Below are 25,969 nucleotides of genomic sequence, written 5' to 3'. Positions count from 1 at the left end.
GTGCTGTGCCTGGTGCTGACAGAGGAGAGACCCCACAGCCCTGCCCACCCTCCATGGGCTCCCTGGGTGCTGACCATGGTGCTGAGAGAGGAGAGACCTCACAGCCCTGCCCACCCTCCATGGGCTCCCTGGGTGCTGTGCCTGGTGCTGAGAAGGGAGAGACCCCACAGCCCTGGGCACCCTCCATGGGCTCCCTGGGTGCTGTCCATGGTGCTGAGAGAGGAGAGACCCCACAGCCCCGCCCACCCTCCATGGGGCTCCCTGGGTGCTGTGCAGGGTGCTGAGAGAGGAGAGACCCCACAGCCCTGCCCACCCTCCATGGGCTCCCTGGGTGCTGTGCAGGGTGCTGAGAGAGGAGAGACCCCACAGCCCTTCCCACTCTCCATGGGCTCCCTGGGTGCTGTGCAGGGTGCTGAGAGAGGAGAGACCCCCACAGCCCTGCCCACCTTCCATGGGCTCCCTGGGCTCTGTGCCTGGTGCTGAGAGAGGAGAGACCCCACAGCCCTGCCCACCCTCCATGGGCTCCCTGGGTGCTGTGCCTGGTGCTGAGAGAGGAGAGACCCCACAGCCCTGCCCACCCTCCATGGGCTCCCTGGGTGCTGTGCCTGGTGCTGAGAAGGGAGAGACCCCACAGCCCTGGGCACCCTCCATGGGCTCCCTGGGTGCTGTCCATGGTGCTGAGAGAGGAGAGACCCCACAGCCCTGCCCACCTTCCATGGGCTCCCTGGGCTCTGTGCCTGGTGCTGAGAGAGGAGAGACCCCACAGCCCTGCCCCCTCCATGGGCTCCCTGGGTGCTCTGCCTGGTGCTGAGAGAGGAGAGACCCCACAGCCCTGGGCACCCTCCATGGGCTCCCTGGGTGCTGTCCATGGTGTTGAGAGAGGAGAGACCCCACAGCCCCGCCCACCCTCCATGGGGCTCCCTGGTTGCTGTGCCTGGTGCTGAGAGAGGAGAGACCCCACAGCCCTGCCCACCCTCCATGGGCTCCCTGGTTGCTGTGCCTGGTGCTGAGAGAGGAGACACCCCACAGCCCCACCCACCCTCCATGGGGCTCCCTGGGTGCTGTGCAGGGTGCTGAGAGAGGAGAGACCCCACAGCCCTTCCCACCCTCCATGGGCTCCCTGGTTGCTGTGCCTGGTGCTGAGAGAGGAGACACCCCACAGCCCCACCCACCCTCCATGGGGCTCCCTGGGTGCTGTGCAGGGTGCTGAGAGAGGAGAGACCCCACAGTCCTTCCCACCCTCCATGGGCTCCCTGGTTGCTGTGCAGGGTGCTGAGAGAGGAGACACCCCACAGCCCTGCCCACCCTCCATGGGGCTCCCTGGGTGCTGTGCATGGTGCTGAGAGAGGAGAGACCCCACAGCCCTGCCCACCCTCCATGGACTCCCTGGGTGCTGTGCAGGGTGCTGAGAGAGGAGAGACCCCACAGCCCTGCCCACCCTCCATGGACTCCCTGGGTGCTGCGCATGGTGCTGAGAGAGGAGAGACCCCACAGCCCTGCCCACCCTCCATGGACTCCCTGGGTGCTGTGCATGGTGCTGAGAGAGGAGAGACCCACAGCCCTGCCCACCCTCCATGGGGCTCCCTGGGTGCTGTGCCTGGTGCTGAGAGAGGAGACACCCCACAGCCCCACCCACCCTCCATGGGGCTCCCTGGGTGCTGTGCAGGGTGCTGAGAGAGGAGAGACCCCACAGCCCTGCCCACCCTCCATGGGCTCCCTGGTTGCTGTGCCTGGTGCTGAGAGAGGAGACACCCCACAGCCCCACCCACCCTCCATGGGGCTCCCTGGGTGCTGTGCAGGGTGCTGAGAGAGGAGAGACCCCACAGCCCTTCCCACCCTCCATGGGCTCCCTGGTTGCTGTGCAGGGTGCTGAGAGAGGAGACACCCCACAGCCCTGCCCACCCTCCATGGGGCTCCCTGGGTGCTGTGCATGGTGCTGAGAGAGGAGAGACCCCACAGCCCTGCCCACCCTCCATGGACTCCCTGGGTGCTGTGCATGGTGCTGAGAGAGGAGAGACCCCACAGCCCTGCCCACCCTCCATGGACTCCCTGGGTGCTGTGCATGGTGCTGAGAGAGGAGAGACCCACAGCCCTGCCCACCCTGCATGGAGGACAGCAGGCACCACCCATGTGGGACACTGGCCCTACAGGAGGGTGGCTGAGAGCCCAGTTCCTCCCTGAATAAACAGGCACAACTCCTTTCTAGAATGATCTCTGCAAAAAAAACTAAACAAGAGCACCTCAGACTAAGTCATTCTCCCATCCTACCCTTCTTAATAAATTGCTCCAGCAAAGCGCACGGGGGTGGGGGGAGGTTCCAAAAAAAACCCCAAAACTCATTAGCTTAATGGTAAATAAATGTCATTCTGTGAGTTCACATTCTGCAGGACAAAGATCCAAATTTAGATAAAGCCTGTGAATAATTAAGCAATCGACCTGCAGGCTGCGCAGAGCTGTGGCAGGCAGCACGTTCTAGCAGCCAGGGCTTCACGTGTCTCACAGAGCCAGGGGGCTGAGCTGGTGGCGTGGTGCCCGTCTGTTGTCAGAGGACTCTCTGGGCACTTTCAAAACCCCAACTGGAAAGGCTATGATGGATCATCAGGCCACTTCACAAGTGGGGAAACCACACCTTGGGGAGAGAACTGTCTGCCCTGGGTGGCACCGCAGACTAGTGCCAGAGCCTGGTCAGCTTATGGCTAGTTAGCTGGAAGATGATGCCGGTTAGCCAGCATGCTGCCAGAGCTGTGTTTTTGTTTTTAATGCCAGTATTCAGAGTACAGACATCACTTCAGATGCACTGAGGCCACTAACAAGCTCTATGATATCAGACAACCTGCTGCTATCTGAGCTTCATGTCTCTCTCTCTTTTTTCTTGTTGTAGTTATTGTTGTTGTTGTTGATGTTGTCGTCATTGGATAGGACAGAGAGAAATGGAGAGAGGAGGGGAAGACAGAGAGGGGGAGAGAAAGATAGACACCTGCAGACCTGCTTCACCGTCTGTGAAGCGACTCCCCTGCAGTGGGGAGCCGGGGGCTCCAACTGGGATCCTTATGCCGGTCCTTGTGCTTTGCACCACCTGTGCTTAACCTTCTGTGCTACCGCCCGACTCCCAAGCTTCATGTCTTTCATCTACAGAAGGAATCAAGAATGTCTGTACCACAGGGCTGTTGTGAAGATGGAGCTGAGTGTGTTAGGAAAACAATTCTGACCATGTTCTTAAGTTTTCAGATGGCTCCCTGCAAGAGTAGAATTATTGTTTATAGCTTCAGCAGAACAAAAATGAAAACAGAAATATGGGCCCAGTGGTGGTGAACCTGGCTGAGTGCACATATTAACATGCACAAGGACCTGGGTTCAAGCCCCTGGTCCCCACCTGCAGGGGAGGAAGTTTCACGAGTGGTGAAGCAGGGTTGCAGGTGTCTCTCTGTCTCTCTCCCTCTCTGTCTCTCCCTACCCTCTTTATTTCTGTCTCTATCCAATACATAAAGACAATACAATTTTTTTAAAAAAGGAAAGAAACAGAAATATTATTAATCTTAAAAGCCAAACAAAGAGAAAAAGGAATAGCAAGGCCAGTCACCCTCTGCTAATCCATAAGTGGGGGCGGGGGGGGGGGAGTCTCACAGATGGAAACACATAAACAGAAACACACTTGGAAAGTTGCAAGTACTGGGCCAGCAGAAGGCTCCCTAGGCAAACACACGTCAAGAAGTCAAACATAATCAACCCGGATGAACGTCACTTAAGAAGCAGAAAGGCTTAGGCTAGGACAAAAGCAACACCAACAGAAATAGCATCAAATGACACCAGTCACAGTCAGGTCATCAATGGCACAGGAAATCCTAGCCTTGGGACTCTCAAAGTTGACCAAGCTCCCAAATAACTTGGTTATACTACTAGTTATGTACCACCTTCTTAAATTCCAAGACAGCCAGGAACCTTCCTCCTTTCCTGTAAAACCCGTATTTCTCCCAGTCTTGGCACCTCTGGGGCCTGGTTCGTTTTCCTTCCTGCTTCCCTCGATCCCGGCCATTATTCCTGCATCTGCTGATCTCAACCCATCAGTGCAGCCAGTGCCACTTTGACACGTTTCACTTCGGACTGTGTCCAGTGATGCCAGGCCTGGGATGTCAACCCTCCAGCTCCAATATTCTGCCACCACGTTGCAGACGATACCATGAGGCCATCCTGACTTCCTTGGTCAGGTGATCTCTCACCCATGTGTCCTGGAGCCCCACCTCCCCAGAGCCCTGCCCCACTAGGGAAAGATAGAGACAGGCTGGAGCTGTGAATCCACCTGCCAACACCCATGTTCAGCAAAGAAACAATGACAGAAGCCAGAACTTCCACCTTCTACTCCCCATAAAGATCTTTGGTCCATGTTCCCAGAGGGATAAAGAACAGGGAAGCTTCCAATGGAGGGGATGGTACACAGACTCTGGTGGTGGGAACTGTGTGGAATTGTACCCCTGTTATTCTACATCTTGTTAATCATTAAATCACTAATAATAATAATAATAATAGTAAGTAAGCTCATTCCCAGGAAAATAAGGCAAGAAGAATATCAGAAGTACCTGGGACTCCAACTTCAAAATGCAGAAAGTGAAAATTGAGACAAAAATATAAACAAAGTTGAACAACAACAAATAACCAAAAAAAGACAGTTATAGTAGGAGTGTGAGATGACTCAGAAACTTCCCTGGAAGATAAAACTAAGTGATTCACAGAAGGGGATTTTTAAGAAAAGGTGATCATATTTTAAACTTTCTCCTTGTTTTTATGCATTCCTATCTGATTATCGTGTTTCAGTCACAAAGTCGACACACGTGACCCACTTATTGTGGGGTAGCCAGTTCCCTAATCAGATTCTTTCCCAGTTGATAGTTGATTAAAATTGACAGTGAACTGAGGCAAAAAAAAAAAAAAACTCTTGACAATTTCAAAGGAAAATAACTATACATCTGCCATGTCATTTTGTCTCAAATATCATTCAATTAAAATGATCAGTAAGGTGACACTCTAATCTCAAATGTTAATAAAAATCAGCTTTTAAATAACTTACTGGCAAAAGGAGGAACTCACGAAGGGAAATTTCTTAGCACATAAATAAACCAGAGGGGGGCCTGTCAGTGGCACTCCCAGTTGGGTGTACATGTTACCAAGTGCCAGGATCAGGGTTCAAGTCCCCACTCCCCACCTGCAGAGAAGCTTCTAGAGTGGTGAAGCAGAACTGCAGATGTTTATCTGTCTCTCTCACTCACTATCTCCCCTTTCTTCTCAATTTCTCCCTGTCCTATTTAATAAAAACAGAAAGGAAAAAGAAAGACCTTCATGAGTGGTAGACTCATGGTGCTGCACCAAACCCCGGCAATAACCTTAGTTTAAAAAAAATAAATAAAGGGAGGGCTGGGCGGTAGCGCAGCGGGTTAAGTGCAGGTGGCGCAAAGTGCAAGGATCGACGTAAAGATCCTGGTTCGAGCCCCCGGCTCTCCACCTGCAGGGGAGTCGCTTCACAGGCGGTGAAGCAGGTCTGCAGGTGTCTGTCTGTCTCTCCCCTGTCTGTCTTCCCCTCCTCTCTCCATTTCTCTCTGTCCTATCCAACAAGGAGTGACATCAACAACAACAACAATAATAACCACAGCAGGGCTGCAATAACAAGGGCAACTAAAGGGGGGCGGGAATGGCCTCCAGGAGCGGTGGATTCATGGTGCAGGCACTGAGCCCCAGCAATAACCCTGGAGGGAAAAAATATGACAATAATCATTTGGACTGATGGTACCTTACCAGGTAGAACAAACATGGTGCCATGTATGAAGACCCAGGGCAAGTCCACAGCCCCCATCTCCTGGGAGGGGCAGTGCTTTCAGGAGTGGCACAGTAGTGCTATGAATGTATATCCCCCCACCTTTGCCTCCAGGATTATCTCTGGGGCTTGGTGCCAGCACTACAAATCCACTGCTCCAGTGGTCAATTTTTCCATTTTGTTGGCTAGGACAGAGAGAAATTGAGAGAAATTGATCCTCTTACTCCACAATCATGCCAATCATTATTAAAACACTAATAAAAAGAAAAACAAAAGAGAATAGTCCACTCTAGATAACTATTATTTCAAATGTAGTTTAAGACATCTAAAATGGAGTGATAAACATTGAAAATATACCAGATTTTCAACAGCAAAGCTCAGTAAGGAAGAGGCTGAGGTGTGAAGCCGTGTTCAGTTCTGATCACAGACTCCAGAGCACTGGCCCCAGCACTCCCCCGAGTCCTCAAGAGAAACAAGCCCCCACGATGTACAGAGACAAGAGACATCAAGCCTTCAAGAAGTGTGTAACCCAGATTCTACAACAGTATTTCAGACAGTTATGCACCTGTTTTCAAAGTTAGTTCCATGATAGACAGAGATAATCGTAATAATAATAAAATGATAAACCAAATCTTACTTGTGAGCTTCATTGGAAACAAAGAAAATATTAGCAAAGTCGGAAGAACAGTATCAGTCTATCTGAACTCAAGTGACGCTTATCTGAGAAAGTGGACGGGAGTCGAGGTGGTCTCTCATGATATCAGTATCATCAGCCATCTCAGAAAAAACAAACAGCTGATAACTTTCAGCAGCCAAATATTATAGCTTTAATATTTAGAAAAATACAAGCAGGATATTAATCTCACCTTGCTAGATTTACTTATCAAATACACACTACAAATATCATGGAAAAGATGCGATTTTAAAAGCATACATCATAACATCAAGAACAAGGAAAGAAAGCCCATTATCTTCGCCTTCTAGCCTGGAGACCTTGGTCTAAACTTTGCAAAGGCTGAAGCAACACTATTCTACTTTTTCAAACAGCAAGACGACCAGGGAAGAAAGCCCAAAAGCATATACACACAAACTGTAAAAAATAAAAAGATTTCAGCATTTTGCTAGATACAAGATGAAAAATGCAGTAAGTAGAATTCCCACGTGTCATAATAAATACTTGAAATAGGGAGGCCGGGTGGTGGCGTACCTGGTTGAGCACACATGTTACAATGGTCAAGGACCAGGGTTCAAGCCCCCCGTCCTCCCCTGCGAGGGAAAGATTCACAGGTGGTAAAGCCGGGTTACAGCTCTCTCTCTCATAGTCTCTCTCTCTGCCTCCAGGGTTATCTCTGGGGCTCAGTGCCGATGCAACAAATCCACTGCTATTGTGGCCATTTTTTTTTATCTTTTTTTTTTTTTCTGGATAGAGCAGAGAGAAATTGATAGGGGAGGGGAAGATAAGAAGAGAGAAAGACAGACACCTACAGACCTGCTTCACCGCTTGTTAAGTGACCTCACAGGTGGGGAGTGGGGGGGGGGGGCCTGAACCAAGATCCTTATGTGAGTCCTTGCGTTTTGTACTATAAGCACTTAACCTGGTGAGCCACCACCCAGCCCCCTCTCTTTCTTTCTCTCTCTCTCTATTTCCCTTCCTCTCAAATTTTGGCTCTCTCTATCAAATAAATAAAGATACTTTTAAAATTTTGCTAAATAAATACTTGAAATATAAACTACAAAAAATATTGCATTCATAATAGTCACAGAAACTGAAGGTTAAAACACAGAGAAGAATGAAGCTGGGGACCAGGCAGTGGCGCAACTGGCTGAGCATACACCCCGCCATTGCAAGGACCTGGGTTCAAGCCTAAGGTCCCCATCTTCTCTGAGACGCCACCAAAATGAGACACTGGAGCCCCGGTGGAAAGGACCATATACTGTCATCTTGGCCACCCCCACGGCCCTGAAGGTGGATGGTATCGGCCCATGGATCCACCACTCCCACGTCCACGCAGCAGACAGAAGGGTTCAAGACCAGATGGCGACTCGAGTCTGTTCCCAAACACCCGCTCAGGCTCCAGTTGGTCTGCGTGACTCTGTCAACTCTTTCTCTCCTGGTGACTCTAATCTTCGTTCCTGCTGCTACTGCTCCTCACGCCCCATTGATAACAGGACAGTAGTCAGAAACAGATACTGGCCCAAGATTGGCCCCCAAACATTACAAAAAGACAAGGGGGGGAATATGGGGTTGGAGGGGAGCCCCAAATATTGAGAGCAGCTGTTGACCCGAAGTCAATTGTTCCTTGTTCTGTGTGGATGTTTCCACCTGTGCCCACCCTGTGAGAACTATACAAAGGTGGGACGAGAAGTGATTGCTTGGAAGGGTGTTGGCGGCCCAGGCTTAAGCTTGATAATAAAGGCTCTTGCTATTGCATGTGATTCTCGTCTTCTTTGTGTGAGATTGAGACTCGAACTTCTGGGCATAAAGATATGGAGGGAAACTTCACAAGCGGTGAAGCAGTGCTGTGGGTGTCTCTCTTTCTCTCTCCCTCTCTCTCTACCCTCTTCCATCACAGTTTCTCTCTGTTTTTATCAAATAAATAAATAAATAAACTTTCTTTTAGGAATGAACGCGACTGGAACATCACACGTCACCAGGTACAAAAGTCAACTGCAAGTAAATCAGTGACTTGAGTTTAGACCAGAAACCATCAAAGACACATGAGAAAAGCCCCCACTGCTGTTCTGACCCACACTACACTCCTCGGTGTTTGTTTCAGAAACGTCTTCCGAGGGGCCAGTCCAACAGCGAAGGAAACGGAATAAGCCGACGGGACTACACCAGACTCAAAAGCTTTTGCACAGTCAGATGAACTATTGGCAAAACACAGAGATGCCCCATTGAATGGGAGAAGCTCTTCACGTGCCAGGCATCAGATAAAGGGCCAGTAAAGGGCAGGGGCTCACCAGGTTAAGCGCACATGGTACAAAACACAAGGACCCACGCAAGGATGCAGGATTGAGGCCCTGGCTCCCCACCTGCAAGGGGGGGGGGGTGCTTCATAAGTGGTGAAGCAGGTCTGCAGGAATCAATCTCTCTCTCTCTCTCTCTCTCTCTCTCTCTCTCAGTCTATCTATCTTTGCTGTGAAATACACACACATGCTGAACACTTCGAAGTTAGAGAATGCAATGTCACTTCAGTAATTTTTTTTAGAAAATATTATTTATTTATTTATTGCCTTTTGTTGTCCTTGTTGTAGTTATCATTGTTGTGGTTATTGATGTCGTTGTTGTTGGATAGGACAGAGAGACATGGAGAGAGGCGGGGAAGACAGAGAGGGGGAGAGAAAGACAGACACCTGCAGACCTGCTTCACCGCCTGTGAAGCGACTCCCCTGCAGGTGGGGAGCCGGGGGCTCGAACCGGGATCTTTACGCCGGTCCTTGTGCTTTGCGCCAAGTGCACTTAAACCACTGTACTACCGCCCGACTCCCCAGTAATTATTTTTTAGATCGAGAAAAACAAGCAAACAAAAACAACCCACCCCTCTATAGACGACTATGTCCATAGCTACACAGTAGGTAACAGTCCAAACCTGGAAGCAACACAGACTCGCAAGAACAGACAGGTGGCTAAGAGAGGCACAGCACAGACAGTCTTCTCCTTTGGTCTCTCAGCCGGAACTTGAAGGAATCGTGTCCAGTGAGATAAGCCGGGAGAAGGGTGAAGGTGGGATGGTCTCACTTGGAGGAAAGGGCTTACAAAGCGGCAGAGTGAGGGAAGAAGAGGGAGGAGCTCTAACTGATGGGTGGACGGCAGCAGAGTCAAGGTCTCTGAGCTGGAATGACGTGGCAGCCGGAGCAGCCGGTGTCCCATGCAGTGTGGAGAGGGGCTGGGGGTGGCAGAGGGGTGGTGTGCAGGCACCGTCACATGGAGGCTAGAGACGGAACCTGTGTGTCGACACCTCTCCTATAAACCATACCCCCCCATAAGGTGATATATACAAAAAAATCAACAACAACAAAGAAAACCGTGAAATAGGGGGTCGGGCGGTAGTGCAGCGGGTTAAGCGCAGGTGACGCAAAGCACAAGGACCGGTGTAAGGATCCCGGTTCGAGCCCCCGGCTCCCCACCTGCAGGGGAGTCGCTTCACAGGCAGTGAAGCAGGTCTGCAGGTGTCTGTCTTTCTCTCCCCTTCTCTGTCTTCCCCTCCTCTCTCCATTTCTCTCTGTCCTGTCTAACAATGATGACATCAATAACAACAATAATAATTACAACAATAAAAACAACAAGAGCAACAAAAGGGAAAATAAATAAGTAAATGTAAAAAAAAGAATAAAGGAAACCATGAAATGAATATTATTTGTGATTTTAAAGCAACATTTTATACTAAGAGTATATTTATGAAAGCCACAATTAGATGGGGTGAGAGAAAAGGGGGAGGCGCACAGGCACTTGAACGCCATGGTTCAATATAAAAATGTCAATTGTTCCCAACCACCTTGTGGGACAAAGCACCTGAAAATCAAATCGAGCTTTGGGTGGAATCTTAACAAGATTCAAGGCTCAAAACCAAATCAAACCATTTTAAAGATGAACAAAGCTGCCTTACAAGTAGGCTTAACCCACCCACCCAGTAAAGCCCAAAGGGGAAGCTTCCATTTCCAGCACCTGGAGAGCGAGAACCTGCAGTGTAGACGTGGCCAAGACCAAGAGCTGCCACACACACACACACACACACACACACACACACACACACACACACGGCCAGTCCTGAAAATGGCACAGGAATGGCATCAAGAAGCTTCAGTCACAGATAGGGAGCTCTGACAGGAGTGGACCCCAAGTTCCTGAGGAGCATGGGATTTCCCAAGAAAGGTCACAGGAAATACAGGCCAATGACGCCAAGGCCATGAGTGTTCAGGCCAAGGCCAAGGCCCCAGCACCAGCTGCCAAAGGCCCCCAGGCCCCCAAGGCTGCACAGTCGAGACTCCTCTCTGTCAGCGTGAGGACAGTGGGACTGGTGGGGCCCCTGGGCTGCTGTCCTCCTGTGCTGTTTGTACAAATATACGTGAGACACAATCTGTTTTTTAAAAAAAGACCAAAGGGGAAGGCAGGCCAGTTAAACAGGCACACCCCCACGCAGGGAAATTATAAGGGATGAACAAATTCATCAAAGAAAATAGAGTAACTAGTCTTTGCTGGCCACCACACACGAAAATCGACTCACAAGTGGACTAAAACTATAAAATACACAGAAGGACAAAAACGGGTGAAACACGTGAGAGCGAAAACACCCCAACCGGCCCCATGGGAAGGGAGGGACATAAGAGGACGACCAAACAAAGCAGATTCTGTCAGATGTGAAAGGTCCTGCATGGGGTGACGGTAGCACACCAGCGAGAGAGCAGACGTTACCATGCTCCAGGATCCGGGTTCAAGTCCCTGGCCTCCAATCTGTAGGGTAGAGACTTGTGGAGAAGTGACTATGGGGGTCTCTCCTTTCTCTCCCCCCTCTCACTTTGCCCCTCACTCTCTCACTGTACAAAAAAAAAAAAAAGGAAAGAAAAATCGACACATCAAATGAAGTTTTCCCAAAGCAGCTGAGCAACTCAGAGAAGATATTTCCACATGTGACAAGTTATTGATATCAAAAGTTTATTAAAAAAAATAATATAGTTCAATAGCAAGAACATAAAAAAAAAAACTCAATAAAAAACCAAGTGGGCAAAAGATCTGAACAGACAGTTCTCACAAAAAGACATTCAGAGGATTAAAATGTTCCACATCATTCATCATTAGAGAAATGAAAGGCAGGGCTGGGTGGTGGCGCACCTGGTTAAGGCTGGGTGGTGGCGCACCTGGCGCACACAGTACGGTGCACGAGGACCCAGGTTCAAAGCCCTGGTCCCCACCTGCGGGGGGAGGAAGCTTCACGAGTGGGTGAAGCAGGGCTGCAGGTGTCTCTCTGTCTCTCTCCCTCTCTCCTCTCAATTTCTCTCTGTCTGTATCCAGGAAAGAAAGAATGGATGGAAGGAAGGAAGGAAGGAGGGAAGGAGGGAAGGAGGGAAAGAGGGAAGGGAGAAAGAGAGGAAGGGAGGGAGGAAGGGAAGAAGGAACGTTGCAAAAAAAAAATAGATGAGAGTCGGGCGGTAGCGCACCGGGTTAAGCGCAGGTGTAGCAAAGTGCAAGGACTGGCGCAAGGATCCCGGTTCGAGCCCCCGGCTCCCCACCTGCAGGGGAGTCGCTTCCCAGGCGGTGAAGCAGGTCTGCAGGTGTCTGTCTTTCTCTCCTCTTCTCTGTCTTCCCTTCCTCTCTCCATTTCTCTCTGTCCTATCCAACAACAACAACTACAACAATAAAACAACCAGGGCAACAAAAGGGAATAAATAAATAAAATAAATATTTTTAAAAAATAGATCCCTACCTCACACTAACACCAAGGTCAAGGCATAAAGACTAAGGAGCTAAGACTCAAACGCCAAGTGCAAACCTTAATAGTGGTCGGCTACATAGCTTTATGAAGTCCCGTAATGCAGGGTATGAGGGCCTAAGAGTGGGAGGCCAGATGGCGACAGGTTCAGGTGACGACTGCAAACAGAGACTTTCTAGGAAGCAAAGGGTCTTATAAACGAAGTGACACGTGGATCCAGAAAGCAGGGGAAGCCAGCAAAACCTTGAAGATGCGTTGGTGTCTTGTGGAAGGCCCTCTCCCCCAAATGATTCTAAGCAAAGACAAAAGACCTTGGGCTGACAGTCCCTGCAGTGCAGTGCGTGTGAACAGCCCTCAGCTTCACAGCAGCCAGGGACAAGGACAAAACTCAGCCCTTGGCCACCTGCTGGCTCTGACAGTGTCATGTGCTCGTGGGGACGCGGAGTGGAGCAGCAGGTGACAGTGGAGACGCCCACGATTACTTGGGGGCACTGGGGGACGCTGAATCATGCACAGCAGTGTACTCCAAAAAGCCAGCAACTCCTCTTGCCGCTGGAAAACCATGTGTGCACAGCAAGGCAGACAGAAGGACAGACACGGCGGCTGTGTGTCCTAGAGTGGAAACAGCCAAACAGCCTCCAACTGGGGCCAGGAAGGCAGTTCAGCAGCAGAGCCCAGGACTTGCAGTGCAGGCCTGAGGTCTCAGAGGCCCAGGCTCAGTCCTTGGGTCTGTGTGCATTACAGCTTTCCTTCTCCCTGTCTGGATCTTACAAAGTCACGCAAATCAACCTTAAAATATAAATACCCGGGAGTCCAGCAGTAGCTCAGCAGGTTAAGTGTACATGGCGCAAAGTGCACGGTCTGGCGGAAGGATCCCGGTTCGAGCCCCTGGCTCCCCACTGTCGGTCTGACTTCGCGAGAGGAGACAGACGACCCGGGACTCATGGCTGGGTTGTACGCAGTATCTCTTTATTCATGCAGGACACAGCACAATCTAAGCCAAGCTAAGCTAAACCTAACACTACAACTTCAACTTACCACTATCAAAACGAACAATGTTGTTCTTATATACTTTCCAAGTAGGGTGTAAACAGGATGTGATGTAGAGAGGGTGGAGAGAAAAGTGACTGGTGAAAATCAGGGTGTGACAAGGAGACGGGGCGGAGCAGGCGAGAATTCTACCACTGAACCACCAATGCCCTGGAGGGAGTGTGGTGCTTTATGTAAATAGTGATTTATGTAAAAAACTTTATGTAAAAAGTGATTTATGTAAATAGACCACTTTGAATGGGATCAAACCAATCCCTATACAGGCATACCGGTGCTTGGTTAAGCAGAAGCCAGGGGGAGCTGGCAGACTACCCAACACCCCACCTGCAGGGGAGTCACTTCACAGGTGGTGAAGCAGGTCTGCAGGTGTCTGTCTTTCTCTCCCCCTCTCTGTCTTCCCCTCCTCTCTCCGTTTCTCTCTGACCTATCCAACAACAATGATATCAGTAACAACAACTACAACAACAATAAAGCAAAAAGGGCAACAAAAGGGAATAAATGAATTTAAAAAGTTATATATAGATACCCATGGAGGCCAGGCGGTGGCACACCTGGTTGAGCACACATATCACCATGTACAAGGATCCAGGTTCAAATCCCCACCTCCCCACCTGCAGAGGGGAAGCTTCATGAGTGGTGAAGCAGGGTTGCAGGTCTCTCTCTCTCTCTCCCCTCCATCCTCTCTCAATTTCTGTCTGACCTATCTAATAAAAATCAGAAGAGAGAGAAAGGGAAAAGAGGCCAAAGAGATGAATAGCACATAGCTGTTAGCACGGGTGGATTCCAGCTGCATCTGTTGTCAGAGTACCGCTAACACCCAGTGTCAGCGCCCGGCGGGAGCGAGGAACAGCACACAGCCGCTACGATCCTGGTTCAACATGCACACACACACCAAGGGGCTGGGGGGCGTACCTGGTACAACGCACACATTACATTGCAGAAGGACCCTGGTTCAAGTCCCTGGTCCCTACCTGCAGGGGAAGAAACTTCACAAGCAGTGAAACAGTGTTGCAGGCCTCTCTCTCTCTCTCTCTCTCTCCCCTTCTTTTTCTCTAGCTCTATCTAAACAAGCAAATACATAAATAAATATATTAAAACAGACACTTTCATACACACACACAAAGAGAGAGAGAGAGAGACGGGGGAACACCAGGCATCAGCTTTCAGGTGGGGCTTCACCTGGGAGAGAGGGAAGCAGAGGAGGAGGAGGAGGGAGAGGAGAAGGAGGAGGAGGAGGAGGGAGAAGAAGCAGAGCTCAGACAGGAAGCTAAAGACACACTATTTTCTGTACGGTTTTGCTGTCTCACACCAATCTTTGCATTCCGCACGCACACCATTCTGTGCTGAGCCTCAGGGAGCCGGTGGTGCACAGACAATCATCTCCATCATCCCTTCCTCTTGGCCCCACATTCGGCAAAATGTCTTCAGAAAAAAAAAAAAACATTTAAAAGCAATCAAACGTAGCAACCTCTCCAAAGGCCCCCCGTTTGGCGACAAACACACAAACTGGCGTCTTCTTTCTGAGCTTAAAGCCGCCTACCATGCCTCGGCAGGTGAGGCCTAAGTGATTTTAGCTCAGCCAACAAAACCCTGTCTGTACTTAGCGGCCGTCTTTGTTTTCCCAAGCAAGCTATGCTGAACAGAACGCCCCTGCCCTCTGGAGTTCAGACTCGCTCTAGATCAGAGGCCGGGCTGGGCGCCCGGGGACTCTGAAAGGCCCGGCGCTTCAAAGGCTGTGCGCTCTGTGCTCGGCTGGCCACAGGAACACGGGCAGCCCTGAGAAGGAAGCGTCTCTGTTTTCCTGAGAGGTCCCTGCCTCTCTTGCGGCCACTGTGCTGGTCCCACTCTTTCAATGACTTTCTAGAAATACTCCTGTTTGTCCAGAGCTAGGCTCACCTCCAGGGCCATTTTCAGGAGGGCCATCATCTCTGCAAATAAAGAGGTTTCCCTCCAGGGTGGGGAGAGGGCAGGCAGTAGGACCATCACTGCTAAGAGTCCCCAAGGGACCAGGACAACAGTGCAGCTGGTGTGTGTGTGTGTGGGGGGGGGGGGCGGGGCTTGCAGGCCTTAGGCTCCTGATTCTATCCGGATACCCTCTCTCTCTCTTATGGAATTTGCTTTCTTGTGAAAATAAAAATAAACATCTTAAAAAGAAAAAAAAAGATGGGGGCAAGGTGGTGACACGCCTGGTTGAGCTCACACTTTACCATGTGCTAGGAGCCTGGGTTCAAGTCCTTGCTCCCCAGCTGCGGCGGGGTGGGGTGGGGAAGCTTCACAAGCAGTGAAGCAGGTCTGCAGGTGTCTCCCTCTGTCCATCTCTCTCCCCTCTTCCCCTGTCAATTTCTGTCAAATAAATAGCAAGGAGGGGTGTTGTTAAAATTCGTAGCCTCCAGCTGGCCGGGCTAGCTTCACGGGCGGGTAACAGAGACGCGGAGACAACGGCTGGGCAGGGAAGCTGTATTTCTTTATTCAGGAACAACGATTCATAAACTAAACCAAACTAATCACCAAACAGAACTCTGCTGCCTCTTTCCCCCCGCAGCGGCGCAAGCACTCTCTAACTCTGCAACTCTGCAACTCTCTCGGGGTTCCTAGGGGCGGGGTCAAGTGGGCCCGCGAAACTAACAGGACTGATCCAATTTTCTTGGCGGGGGAGAGCTAGAACAAACCAATGTAAAGCATACAACAGAGGGGGGGAGATGTGACATGCATATTAAGACCCGAAGTGTGTGTTAAGTTGTCTCTGTGACTTGCTGGAGGAGGTCACGGAGCCAGAGTTGGTCTGGAGTGCTGGGTCTGGGCAGAGGACAGGGAGGTGCATCTCCCTCAATTCTGAAGTCAGGATGAAGCTCTGCTGACTGCTTGATTGGGGGGGGGGGTCCTTTGTCCCCTGAGGGACAAATATCTGTAGACATTCCTGGTTGTCACAGCAGGGGAAAGGGTGTGGGGCCAGCGGCTCAAGGATGGAGGCCAGGGTGCAGCTCCACACACTGACAGACACCCCCCACCCCCCCAACCAAATTCCATGCAGCCCCAGATGTCTGCAGTGCTGCGGGCCAGAGCTCTGACAGGGGCGAGGCTTCCTTCCTGGAAGTTCAGGGTGGGGATGCCACCTCCCTGAGCAGCCCCGCAGGCCTGGAAGCTTCCTCTGATTCTCCCCCAGCCTGGAGGCCCCAGCAGAGAGGGCTCACAAGGATGCGAGTAGGTGGACCCACGTCCCCTTCACTGAAGCAAGAGATACTCCTTACCAAGTGTGAGTCCTGGGTTCAAATCCCAGTACCCCAGGGAGGAACCATGGGCTGTTCTGGGGAGATCTCCATGGATGATGGAAGGGTGTTATGATGCCTCTCCTCTCTTTCTGTCTTGTTTTTCCCTTTCCTATATCTACCATTAAAAGGAACTTTTTTTTTTTTTGAGATTTTTAAAAAAATTTCCCTTATTGCTTTTATTGTTGTTGTAGTTATTGTTGTCGTTGCTGTTAGATAGGACAGAGAGAAATGGAGAGAGGAGGGGAAGACAGAGGGAGAGAGAAAGACAGACACCTGCAGACCTGCTTCACCGCCTGTGAAGCGACTCCCCTGCAGGTGGGGAGCCAGGGGCTCGAACCGGGATCCTTATGCTGGTCCTTGCGCTTCAAGCCACGTGCACTTAACCCACTGTGCTACCACCCGACTCCCTAAAAGGAACTTTTTAAATTTGCTGCTGTACTGCTATGAGGCCTTAACTTCATTTCTCTGTGCTTCCTTCAAAAATAAATAGGCTAGGGGCCAGGGTGTGGTGCACCTGATTAGCACACACGTTACAATGTTCAAGGTCCCTGGTTCAAGCCCCTGGTCCCCACCTGCAGGGGGGAAAGCTTCACAAGTGGTGAAGCAGGGCTGCAGGTGTCTCTCTGTCTCTCTTCCTCTCTATAACCCCCTTCCCTCTCGATTTCTGGCCGTCTCTATCCAATAAATAAATAAAGATAATAAAGAATTCAGAATGTTTTTTAAAAAGAGTTTAAAATATGTTTTAAAAGAAGAGAAAGTCAGAGCTGCCCCCAACCCTTGCAGGACCCCTTTCCCCAGCTGTGTGTGCCCCCATCCTTGCCGGGGGCTGCGGCCCCAGAAGGTCTCCTGCCCTCAGCCGGGAGCATGAGGCCAGTGAAAGAGGGCCGGCCCGTCCCCAGCCTCCCCTGGAGACCTATCAACTTGGCCGGGCAGGGGCCGGCACCCCAGTACCTGATCACAGAGGGTCCCGATCAGCCCCTCCAGGTCCTGCTTCTCATGGAGAACCAGCTGCTTCTCCTCGTGTTCCTGCTCCAGCCGCACCTCCAGCTGCTGGAGCTGTGGGCACATGGCAGGACAGGAGTGAGTCCCACCAGGTGGGAGCCCCTGGGACCCCCTTCTGGGGAAGCATGGTGAGGGGGGAGCCAAGTGTGCAGCCCTGCGGCTCACCTACCCGCTTCTGGCAGGACTGACGGACGTCCTCTAGCTCCTCCTCCCGGTCCTCCAAGTCCTTCTGATGAACCTGCTTCATGCACTGGAGCTCCAGCTCTGAACGCTGGTGGAGCTGGAGACAGACAGCGGGGGCGGCGGGTGAGGGGCCCCCGCCAGTGCCCTGGCCTTCCGTCCAGCCCGGGCTCCTGGCATTTCAGAGACCTGGCTTCATTCAAGTCCCTCCACCCCACCCAGAGAGACCTCCACCCCTGCCCATGCCCCCCCACCCCCAGCCCCTTCTGCTATGTTTGAAAGTGGCCTCGACATCCCTCCCTCCCCAGAGCAGCTGGCAGGGGGCACTGTGGACAGTGGGGAGGTGGGTGGCATGTATGAAGTCCTGGGTTCAAGTCCTGGCACCGCATGGGAATATCATAGGTAGCACTAAGGGAGCTCTGTGGATGACAGTCTCTCCACAACCCGTAAGCACATCAGTGAATAAATTAAGACAGTGCCATGTGTAAGGACCCAGGTTCAAGCCCCTAATCCCCACCTGCAAACAGGAAACTTCCCAAGTGGTGAGGCAATGCTGCAGCTCCCTCTCTCTCTCTCTCTCTCTCTCTCTCTTTCCCTGCTATCTCTCCTCCATTTCTTCCTGTCTCCATTAAAAAGAAAAAAATAATGGGGGGGGGCAGGCAGTAGCGCAGTGGGTTAAGCGCACATGGCGTGAAGCACAAGGACCAGCATAAGGCTCCTGGTTTGAGTCCTCGGTTCCCCACCTGCAGGGGGGTCATTTCACAGGCGGTGAAGCAGGTCTGCAGGTGTCTGTCTTCCCCTCCTCTCTCCATTTCTCTCTGTCCTGTCCAACACAATAACAGCAATGGCAACAATATCAACAACAATGAGGGCAACAAAATTGGAAAAATGGTCTCCAGGAGCAGGGGATTCATAGTGCTGGCATGGAGCCCCAGCAATAACCCTGGAGGAAAAAAAAAAAAAAAAGGAGCGAGGCGATGGTATACCTGGCTAAGCGCACACATTACAGTGCACAAGGACCTGGGTTCAAACCCCTGGTCCCCACCTGCAGTGGGGAAGCTGAACAAGTGGTGAAGAGGGTTGCAGGTCTCTCTCTTTCTCTCTCTCTCTCTTTCTCTCTCTCTCTCTCTGTCTCTCTCTCCCTATCTCTCTCTCTTCTCTCAATTTCTCTCTGTCCTATCCAATTAAAAAAATGGCCTCTAGGAGTAGTGGATTCTTAGCACCCCAGTGATAACCCTGGAGGCAAAATAAAAATATAAATAAAAAATAAAATAGTAGCAAATAATGAAATTAATTTATTAAGAAAAACATCTCCTCAGTCACATGACTTCTTTAAAAAGTAGTACTCGGAGAGAAAGCCTTCTCCTCTCACTCCCCACGACACAGTGAGGGGATGAGCTCCCGGAAGGACTGAATCTTGGAAACGGACTTCCTCAGAGCTGGCTCAGAGAGGGCGTGGGGCATGTCTGCCACCCACAGTAGGTGCCCGGCTGGAAGCAGAAGTCATGGCTTCCAGTTCCAGTGCAGTATTTCGTGTTCTTAAAGAAAAAAAAAATTGAGAGAAATCAGGTTTTGCTCAGCTCTGGCTTGTGATCATGCCAGGGACTGAACCTGGGACCTTGGGGTCTCAGGCGTGAGTCCTGGTACACAGTCCACAGGGCTGTCTCCCCAGCCAAGTCGCTGTCTTGGTCTGCAGGCTCCCCCAAGCTCTCCTGTCTCAAATGTCTGTCCCATCCAAGTGACTTAGTACTTTTCTTCACACTTAGAACTCCAGGCCTTTCTCTCAGACGAGCCAGACCTGACTCTGCAGGGCACAGACGCTCAGAAATCTGGGCTATATGGCCTGGGGAGATGGCATCATGGTTCTGCAAAAACCTTTCAAGCCTGAGGCTCTGAGGTCCCAGGTTCAGTCCCCAGCACAGCTGTTAGCCAGAACTGAGCAGTGCTCTGGGGTCTCATACCCCCTATCTATCTATCTATCTATCTATCTATCTATCTATCTATCTACCTATCATTTTTCCCTCTGTATCTACTCTTCCTTATGAAAATAAAATAAATAAAAACATGAAAAAATATTTTTAAAAAGACTTTTCTATTTAAAAACAAAGAAAAGAAAAGAAACCAAGGTTGTGAGGTTCTCCTCCACCTAGAGGCTTCCACACAGAGGGTCCGGCAGCAGCCTCTGGGACCCAGCACAGTAGATGGGCCTCACTGCAGAGACCGTCCCAGTCTGGCCCGGGAGGTGGCACAGCGGGGCCAGGCACAGGACTTGATGAGCGGGAGGTCCTGAGGTCCACCTGCATCACCACGTGTGCCGGGGGACGCTCTGCTTCGCTCACTAACGGAAGAATAAACCTTTCAACAAAGAACCGTCACTTTCTGCTCATTCCCTGCAGCCCTCGCTGCCCTGGCGAGCTGTCAGGTGCCAGCTGCTGAGCCCACCAGGCAGAGGCCAGAGTCTGTCTCCTTCCTCCCAGCCTGTTGCTTCTCACACCCCCAACCACCTTTCCGTTGGGCTTCCAGGAGTGGGCAGATGCCTTGTCATAATGAATGTGCATTTCCACGCTGTAAGGGAGGCTCACATTGGGGTGGGGCTGAGGATGGGTGGGGGCACCTGTCTGTTTCTCCCTGGGAGAGGGTGGGGGCCATGGAAGCAGCTTTCACTGTCCGGGTGTCTGAGGCCCTGGGGGTGGGTCCCTTAGGGACATCTTGGACTCTGGGTGCCTAGGGCCGTCCCACGATCCAAGTGCCACGTCTACACAGAGGCTCCACCTCCTTCCAGAACATTCACAGTCCTGGCTGGGGCTACAGAGAGCTGAGAGACTGAGGGGGCTTGAAGCACATTGAACATAGAAAGGTGGGGCCGGGCGTGCAAGGACCCGGGTTCAAACCCCTGGTCCCGACCTTCAGAGGGGAAGCTTCACGGATGGTGAAGCAGGACTGCAGGTCTCTCTCTGTCTCTCTGTCTCTCTCCTTCTCTATCTCCCCCTCCCTTCTCAATTTCTATCTATATCAAATAAATAAAATATTGGAAGGAAGGAAGGAAGGAAGGAAGGAAGGAAGGAAGGAAGGAAGGAAGGAAGGAAGGGAGGGGCGGGCTAGCCTACAATTATGGCGACAGTGGACAGTCTCAGAGACTTCACCTAGGGGTGCCTCATGGCAGTTCCTCATGGCCGCCCTGCCATTGGGCCTTCTGCCAGGCTGTTCCCCCCCTCCTGGAACTCTCTTGGTGATCCTTCTTCTTCCAGATTCAGTAAATATCACTTCCTCTGGGAAGCCTGCCCTGGTTGATCTCTTCCCCCAGCCCTGCTTCTAAACCTTCTAACAAGCTTTTGACGCCTGCAGACTGCACCCCCACCACCACCACCACCTACCAGCCTGCAGGAGGGTGGGCTTGGAAGCCAGAGACCTCACCCAGCCTGAGCCGGGTACTCCACAGACCCCGGCAGAGGGAGCAGGTGAGGCAGTAGCTCTCCCTGTCAGGGTCTCTGTGCTAGAAGGCCCTGCACCCTGGGGTGGGGTACAAAAGAGGCAGCCCCCCCACACACACCTCCAGGAGCCCACCTGCTTGAAGGAAGGGGAGGTCAGACTTTAAGTCACCCCAAAGAACTATGTGAGAAATATCTTTCCTTTGCTTTAGCATCCGAAATGCTTGGGGGTTTTGCTTAGAGGTTTGGCGACTGTGTGTCAGACAAGAGGGCCCCAGTCCTTGTGGACAGGGGTGAACCCACCGTCAGGCTGGGTTTCCTGAGCAAGGTTTCAGGAAGCCAGCAGTTCCCAGGACCCCGCTGAGAAGCAGAGCCCCTCCTGGCTCCAGTGGTTTCCATGGTGATGGATAAGCTCCTGACTTTTAATGTATTAACCCTGCAGGTGTCTCTCTGACAGCCAGTCCTCTGCACAGGTCCTTCCCTTCCTGGCTTGTTCTTAAAGGTCACAGTCCTTTTTTTCATGAATAAGAGATGTGTCTGTCTTCATGAGAGGCAGACGGGGAGAGAGAGGGTAGGGGAAGAGGCCAGCGCTCGACTCATCTGTCTCAGAAGGTTACACCAGGGAATGAACCTGGGGTCTCTGAGGCCTCGGGCATGAAAGTCAGGCGCATTCTCTCCCCCTGGGCCCTGTCTGTCTCTTACTGACACAACCATGGCTGACAGGAACCACTTCGTCTCTTTTCTCACTAGGTACTGCTGTGCCATACCCCTCACTCCCATTGCTTCTTCCTTTCTCTCTTTCTTCTTTCTTTCTTTCTTTCTTTCTTTCTTTCTTTCTTTCTTTCTTTCTTTCTTTCTGTTTTTTACCAAAGCACTTATCAGCTCTGGCTTATGGCAGGGGTGTGGGGAATTGAACCTGGGACTATGATGCCTCAGGCATGAGAGCCTCTTTACATAACCATTATGCTATCTACCCCTGCTTGCCCCCACCTCCATTTCTTTGAATGCAAAGTCTCATGGGAAATCTGACTTCTTATGAAGCGAGGGCTGCTTTTTAAGAGGAAGGGTGATTTCTGTCCCCATTCCCTCCTCTCTGGCCTCCTTGAGCTCTGGTGTGGGGGATGTGTATGGGGTGTTGTGCTCTGGCCTGCGGAGCCTCTCATCCGCCCTCCCCAGCTCTCTGGGCTCTGCTTCTGTTTTCATTTCTGCTCTGCTGACTCCAATAGCTTCAGTCTCCTCTTTCTCCTCAGCTGTGCAAATATCAGTTAAGCCGCCTAGACTTCTCCGTGACATGAAGTGGGCAGACAGGCCAGCAGGCCCATCCAATATTTATCTGGGGCTTTGTTGAGGCTGCAGTTCCAGCCAGGATGCCCCTCCCTCCTTCTCCCTCCTGTGTTTCCCCCTGGGACTGCCTGGTGGGGGGAGAGGTCTCCCTGGAGGCTGTGCGCACGGTGGGTTTTCAAGGTTCAGTGACACACCTGGGGCAGGCTCGTGTTCTTCCCCCCTCCACCCATCTCTGAGCCTCAGTTTCCCTGTCCCATCATCCCTAGAGCCAGGTCACAGAGAACAGCCATTGGCCAGCTGTTGTGAGTTGAGCAGAGAGGGCCCAGAAGGGAGACTTAGGGGCCAGAAGGGGGAAGACCTCTGGGCCAGGCCCTGGAGGGGCTGAGCACCCAGCCAAGAGCTTGAGAGAGTCCTCCAAAGCCAGGGAGGAAGGAGACCTGCCCAAGGGAGGTCCCGGGTGACATCTGAATCCAGTCCCCAAGTGAGGTGCCAGCCTAGGGTGGCACTGCCCTGCACAGGGTTCTGCTAGCTCAGTCTATGGTCAACCTCTCCCAGCCCCAAATCCCCCCCCCCAACGAGGGCACGTGGCATACCAGGGTGAGGAGGTGAATGCCACTCATGACCTCAAACATGTGGGGAGCTTCTCCCCCTGACTGAGCTTCTCACCCTTTCTCTTAGAGAGAGAGAGTTATCACAGTACCTATGGAGCTTCCCCCGGTGCTGTTATGGCGTTCCCATGTGGTGCCAGGATGTGAGACATGGTAGGCGCTTTCTCTACAGGGGGAGCTTATCTCACGGGCCTGAAACTTACATCCTAGTGGGACAGAGCAGCGCTGAGCCACCTTTTGAACGTGAAACCAGACAGTGTGAAGTTAGCATAATGGTTGTGCAAAAATACTTTCATGCCTGAGGCATCGAAGGTCCCAGGTTCAATCCACCACCAGCCAGAGCTGAGCAGGGTCTAGTTTATAAATTAACTGAAGTGACTGTGAAGACAGGGGCTCTGGAGGAGAGCTTAGGACCTGACTGTGGCCTGGGGGTGGGGTGACTTTCAGGAAGGTGGTTAGGACAGGCTGCCTGCAGAGGGGCCCCTGGAGGATGGGAAGCGAGGGCTGAATCCTGGAGGGCTGGAGCCCAGACTGAGGGGTTCTGAGGGGTCCTGGGGGGACAGGGAGCCCCGGGAGGCTGGGGAGACGTGTCCTGTGTGCACAGCGCCCCCAGACCTGGAGCCGGAGCCTGTGCCCACTCGGGGCGGGAGTCCCACCTGCTCCAGCTGCCTGATGGTGTCCTCCTGCTGCCTTTGGATCTTCTGCTGCTCCAGGGTGCTGGCCTCCAGCTTCCAGAACCTGTCCCTCAGGTCGGTCAGGCCCTTGTCCCCCAGGGCAGGGCCACTCAGCAGCTCCTGCTCGTGGGCTCGCAGCCTCTCCACCTCCCTCAGCAGCTCAGTGCAATCCTGCTGCTTCTGCTACATGGTGGAAGAAGGGGAGGCAGAAAGCGGGGTCACAGGGACACACCCAGTACCCAGAGCTAGTGGCTTTCACTACCAGGGGCCGCCCACCTCCGCCCTGGCCTCCAGCCCTCTCAGCGATCCTGTGGGTCTGAGACCACACAGAGGGACCACAGCTGAGTGACTGCTGCTGCAGACACATCCTTCCTCGTGCCAGGCCATAGAGGACACCCATGGTGCAGTCCCATCATCCCTACAGCCAGGCCACAGAGGGCAGCCATGGTGCAATCCCATCATCCTTAGCACCAGGCCACAGAGGACAGCCATGGTGCAATCCCATCATCCCTAGTGCCAGGCCACAGAGGGCAGCCATGGTGCAGTCCCATCATCCTTAGTGCCAGGCCACAGAGGGCAGCCATGGTGCAGTCCCATCATCCCTAGCTCCAGGCCACAGGTGGCAGCCATGGTGCAGTCCCATCATCCCTACAGCCAGGCCACAGAGGGCAGCCATGGTACAATCCCATCATCCCTACAGCCAGGCCACAGAGGACAGCCATGGTGCAATCCCATCATCCCTACAGCCAGGCCACAGAGGGCAGCCATGGTGCAATCCCATCATCCCTACAGCCAGGCCACAGAGGACAGCCATGGTGCAATCCCATCATCCTTACAGCCAGGCCACAGAGGACAGCCATGGTGCAATCCCATCATCCCTACAGCCAGGCCACAGAGGGCAGCCATGGTGCAATCCCATCATCCCTACAGCCAGGCCACAGAGGACAGCCATGGTGCAATCCCATCATCCTTACAGCCAGGCCACAGAGGGCAGCCATGGTGCAATCCCATCACCCCTAGCGCCAGGTCACAGAGGGCAGCCATGGTGCAATCCCATCACCCCTACCTAGCGCCAGGCCACAGAGGGCAGCCATGGTGCAGTCCCATCACCCCTAGCGCCAGGCCACAGAGGGCAGCCATGGTGCAATCCCATCACCCCTACCTAGCGCCAGGCCACAGAGGGCAGCCATGGTGCAGTCCCATCGCCCCTAGCTCCAGGCCACAGAGGGCAGCCATTGGCCAGCTGTGTGCATTGAGCAGAGGGCCCAGAAGAGAGACTTGGGGGCCAGAAGGCAGCCCTGGGGCCCACAACATCTGGGTCAGGCCCTGGAGGAGCTGAGCACCCAGTCGAGAGTTTGAGAGAGTCCCCCAAAGCCAAGGAGGAAGGACACCTCCCCAAGGGAGGTCCCGGGTGACATCTGAATCCAGTTCCCCAGTGAGGTGCTAGCCTGGGGTGGCACTGCCCTGCACAGGGTTCTGCTAGCTCAGTCTATGGTCAACCTCTCCCAGCCCCAAATCCCGCCCCCCCCAACAAGGGCACGTGGGGTACCGGAGTGAGGAGATGAATGTCACGCATCTGCCAACCACTGTCTGTCTGGTGGTGGCCTGGGGACTCCTGCTTCCAGCTGCAGGGAGAAGAGGCAGACAGAGCAGCACAGGGGCCTCTGTCCCCGTTCACCCCAGGTGTGCATGGGTGGGGCCTGAGCACCCAGAGTCAGTGCCATCCCCTCCCTTACCTCCAGCTGCTGCTGCATCAGCCCCAGCTCCCAGCGCGCAGAGCTGTTCTCTTGCGTCAGCTTCTCCCGGAGCCCCTTCTCAAACACGGCCTCGCCCAGGGCCTGTGCCAGCTGCAGGTCAAACCTGCCAACGCAAAGGGGGCGACACTCAGGGCATGCAGGGCGGGAAAGGATGACGGGAGGCCTGGGGCAGCCACTTCTCTGCCAAGACCAGAGAGGAGAGGGGACGTGAAGTTATAGGAGGCTCGGAGAGCTCTGGGCTTTTCTAGAAGGTTAGAGTGGGGACTAGGAGTCTGGAAGGCCAGAGAGATGCTTTGATGGTGTTCCCACCGAAAGAAAGAGAGAGAGAAAGAATGAATGAATGAAAGAAAGAAAGAGAGAGAAAGTAAAGAAAGAAAGAAAGAAGAAAGAAAAGAAGAAGAAAGAAAGGAAGGAAGGAAGAAAGAAAGAAAGAAAGAAAGAAGGAAAGAAAAGAAAGAAAGAAAGAAAAAGAGAGAGAGAAAG

The 25,969-nt window shown here is 52.4% G+C and overlaps 1 protein-coding gene across 1 annotated transcript in view; it reads right to left on the bottom strand.

Moving 5' to 3' along the window:
* LOC132536587 (unconventional myosin-XVIIIb-like) overlaps nucleotides 1-25,666 on the bottom strand; it is a gene marked incomplete at its 5' end in the record, with an annotated part of 41,013 nt that extends 15,347 nt beyond the window's left edge. Inside the window, 4 exons of the mRNA XM_060184666.1 lie at nucleotides 17,505-17,609; nucleotides 17,725-17,835; nucleotides 23,712-23,912; nucleotides 25,466-25,666. Coding sequence (XP_060040649.1) covers nucleotides 17,505-17,609; nucleotides 17,725-17,835; nucleotides 23,712-23,912; nucleotides 25,466-25,666 — 618 coding nt within the window. The remainder of the gene's footprint in view (nucleotides 1-17,504; nucleotides 17,610-17,724; nucleotides 17,836-23,711; nucleotides 23,913-25,465) is intronic.
* Between the last annotated feature and the right edge of the window lie 303 nt (nucleotides 25,667-25,969).

The sequence above is a fragment of the Erinaceus europaeus genome, unplaced genomic scaffold (assembly GCF_950295315.1).
Source record: "Erinaceus europaeus unplaced genomic scaffold, mEriEur2.1 scaffold_913, whole genome shotgun sequence".
Taxonomy (NCBI): domain Eukaryota; kingdom Metazoa; phylum Chordata; class Mammalia; order Eulipotyphla; family Erinaceidae; genus Erinaceus; species Erinaceus europaeus.
Note: the sequence above shows the minus strand (reverse complement) of the source record. Positions and strands in the feature narration are given on the sequence as shown.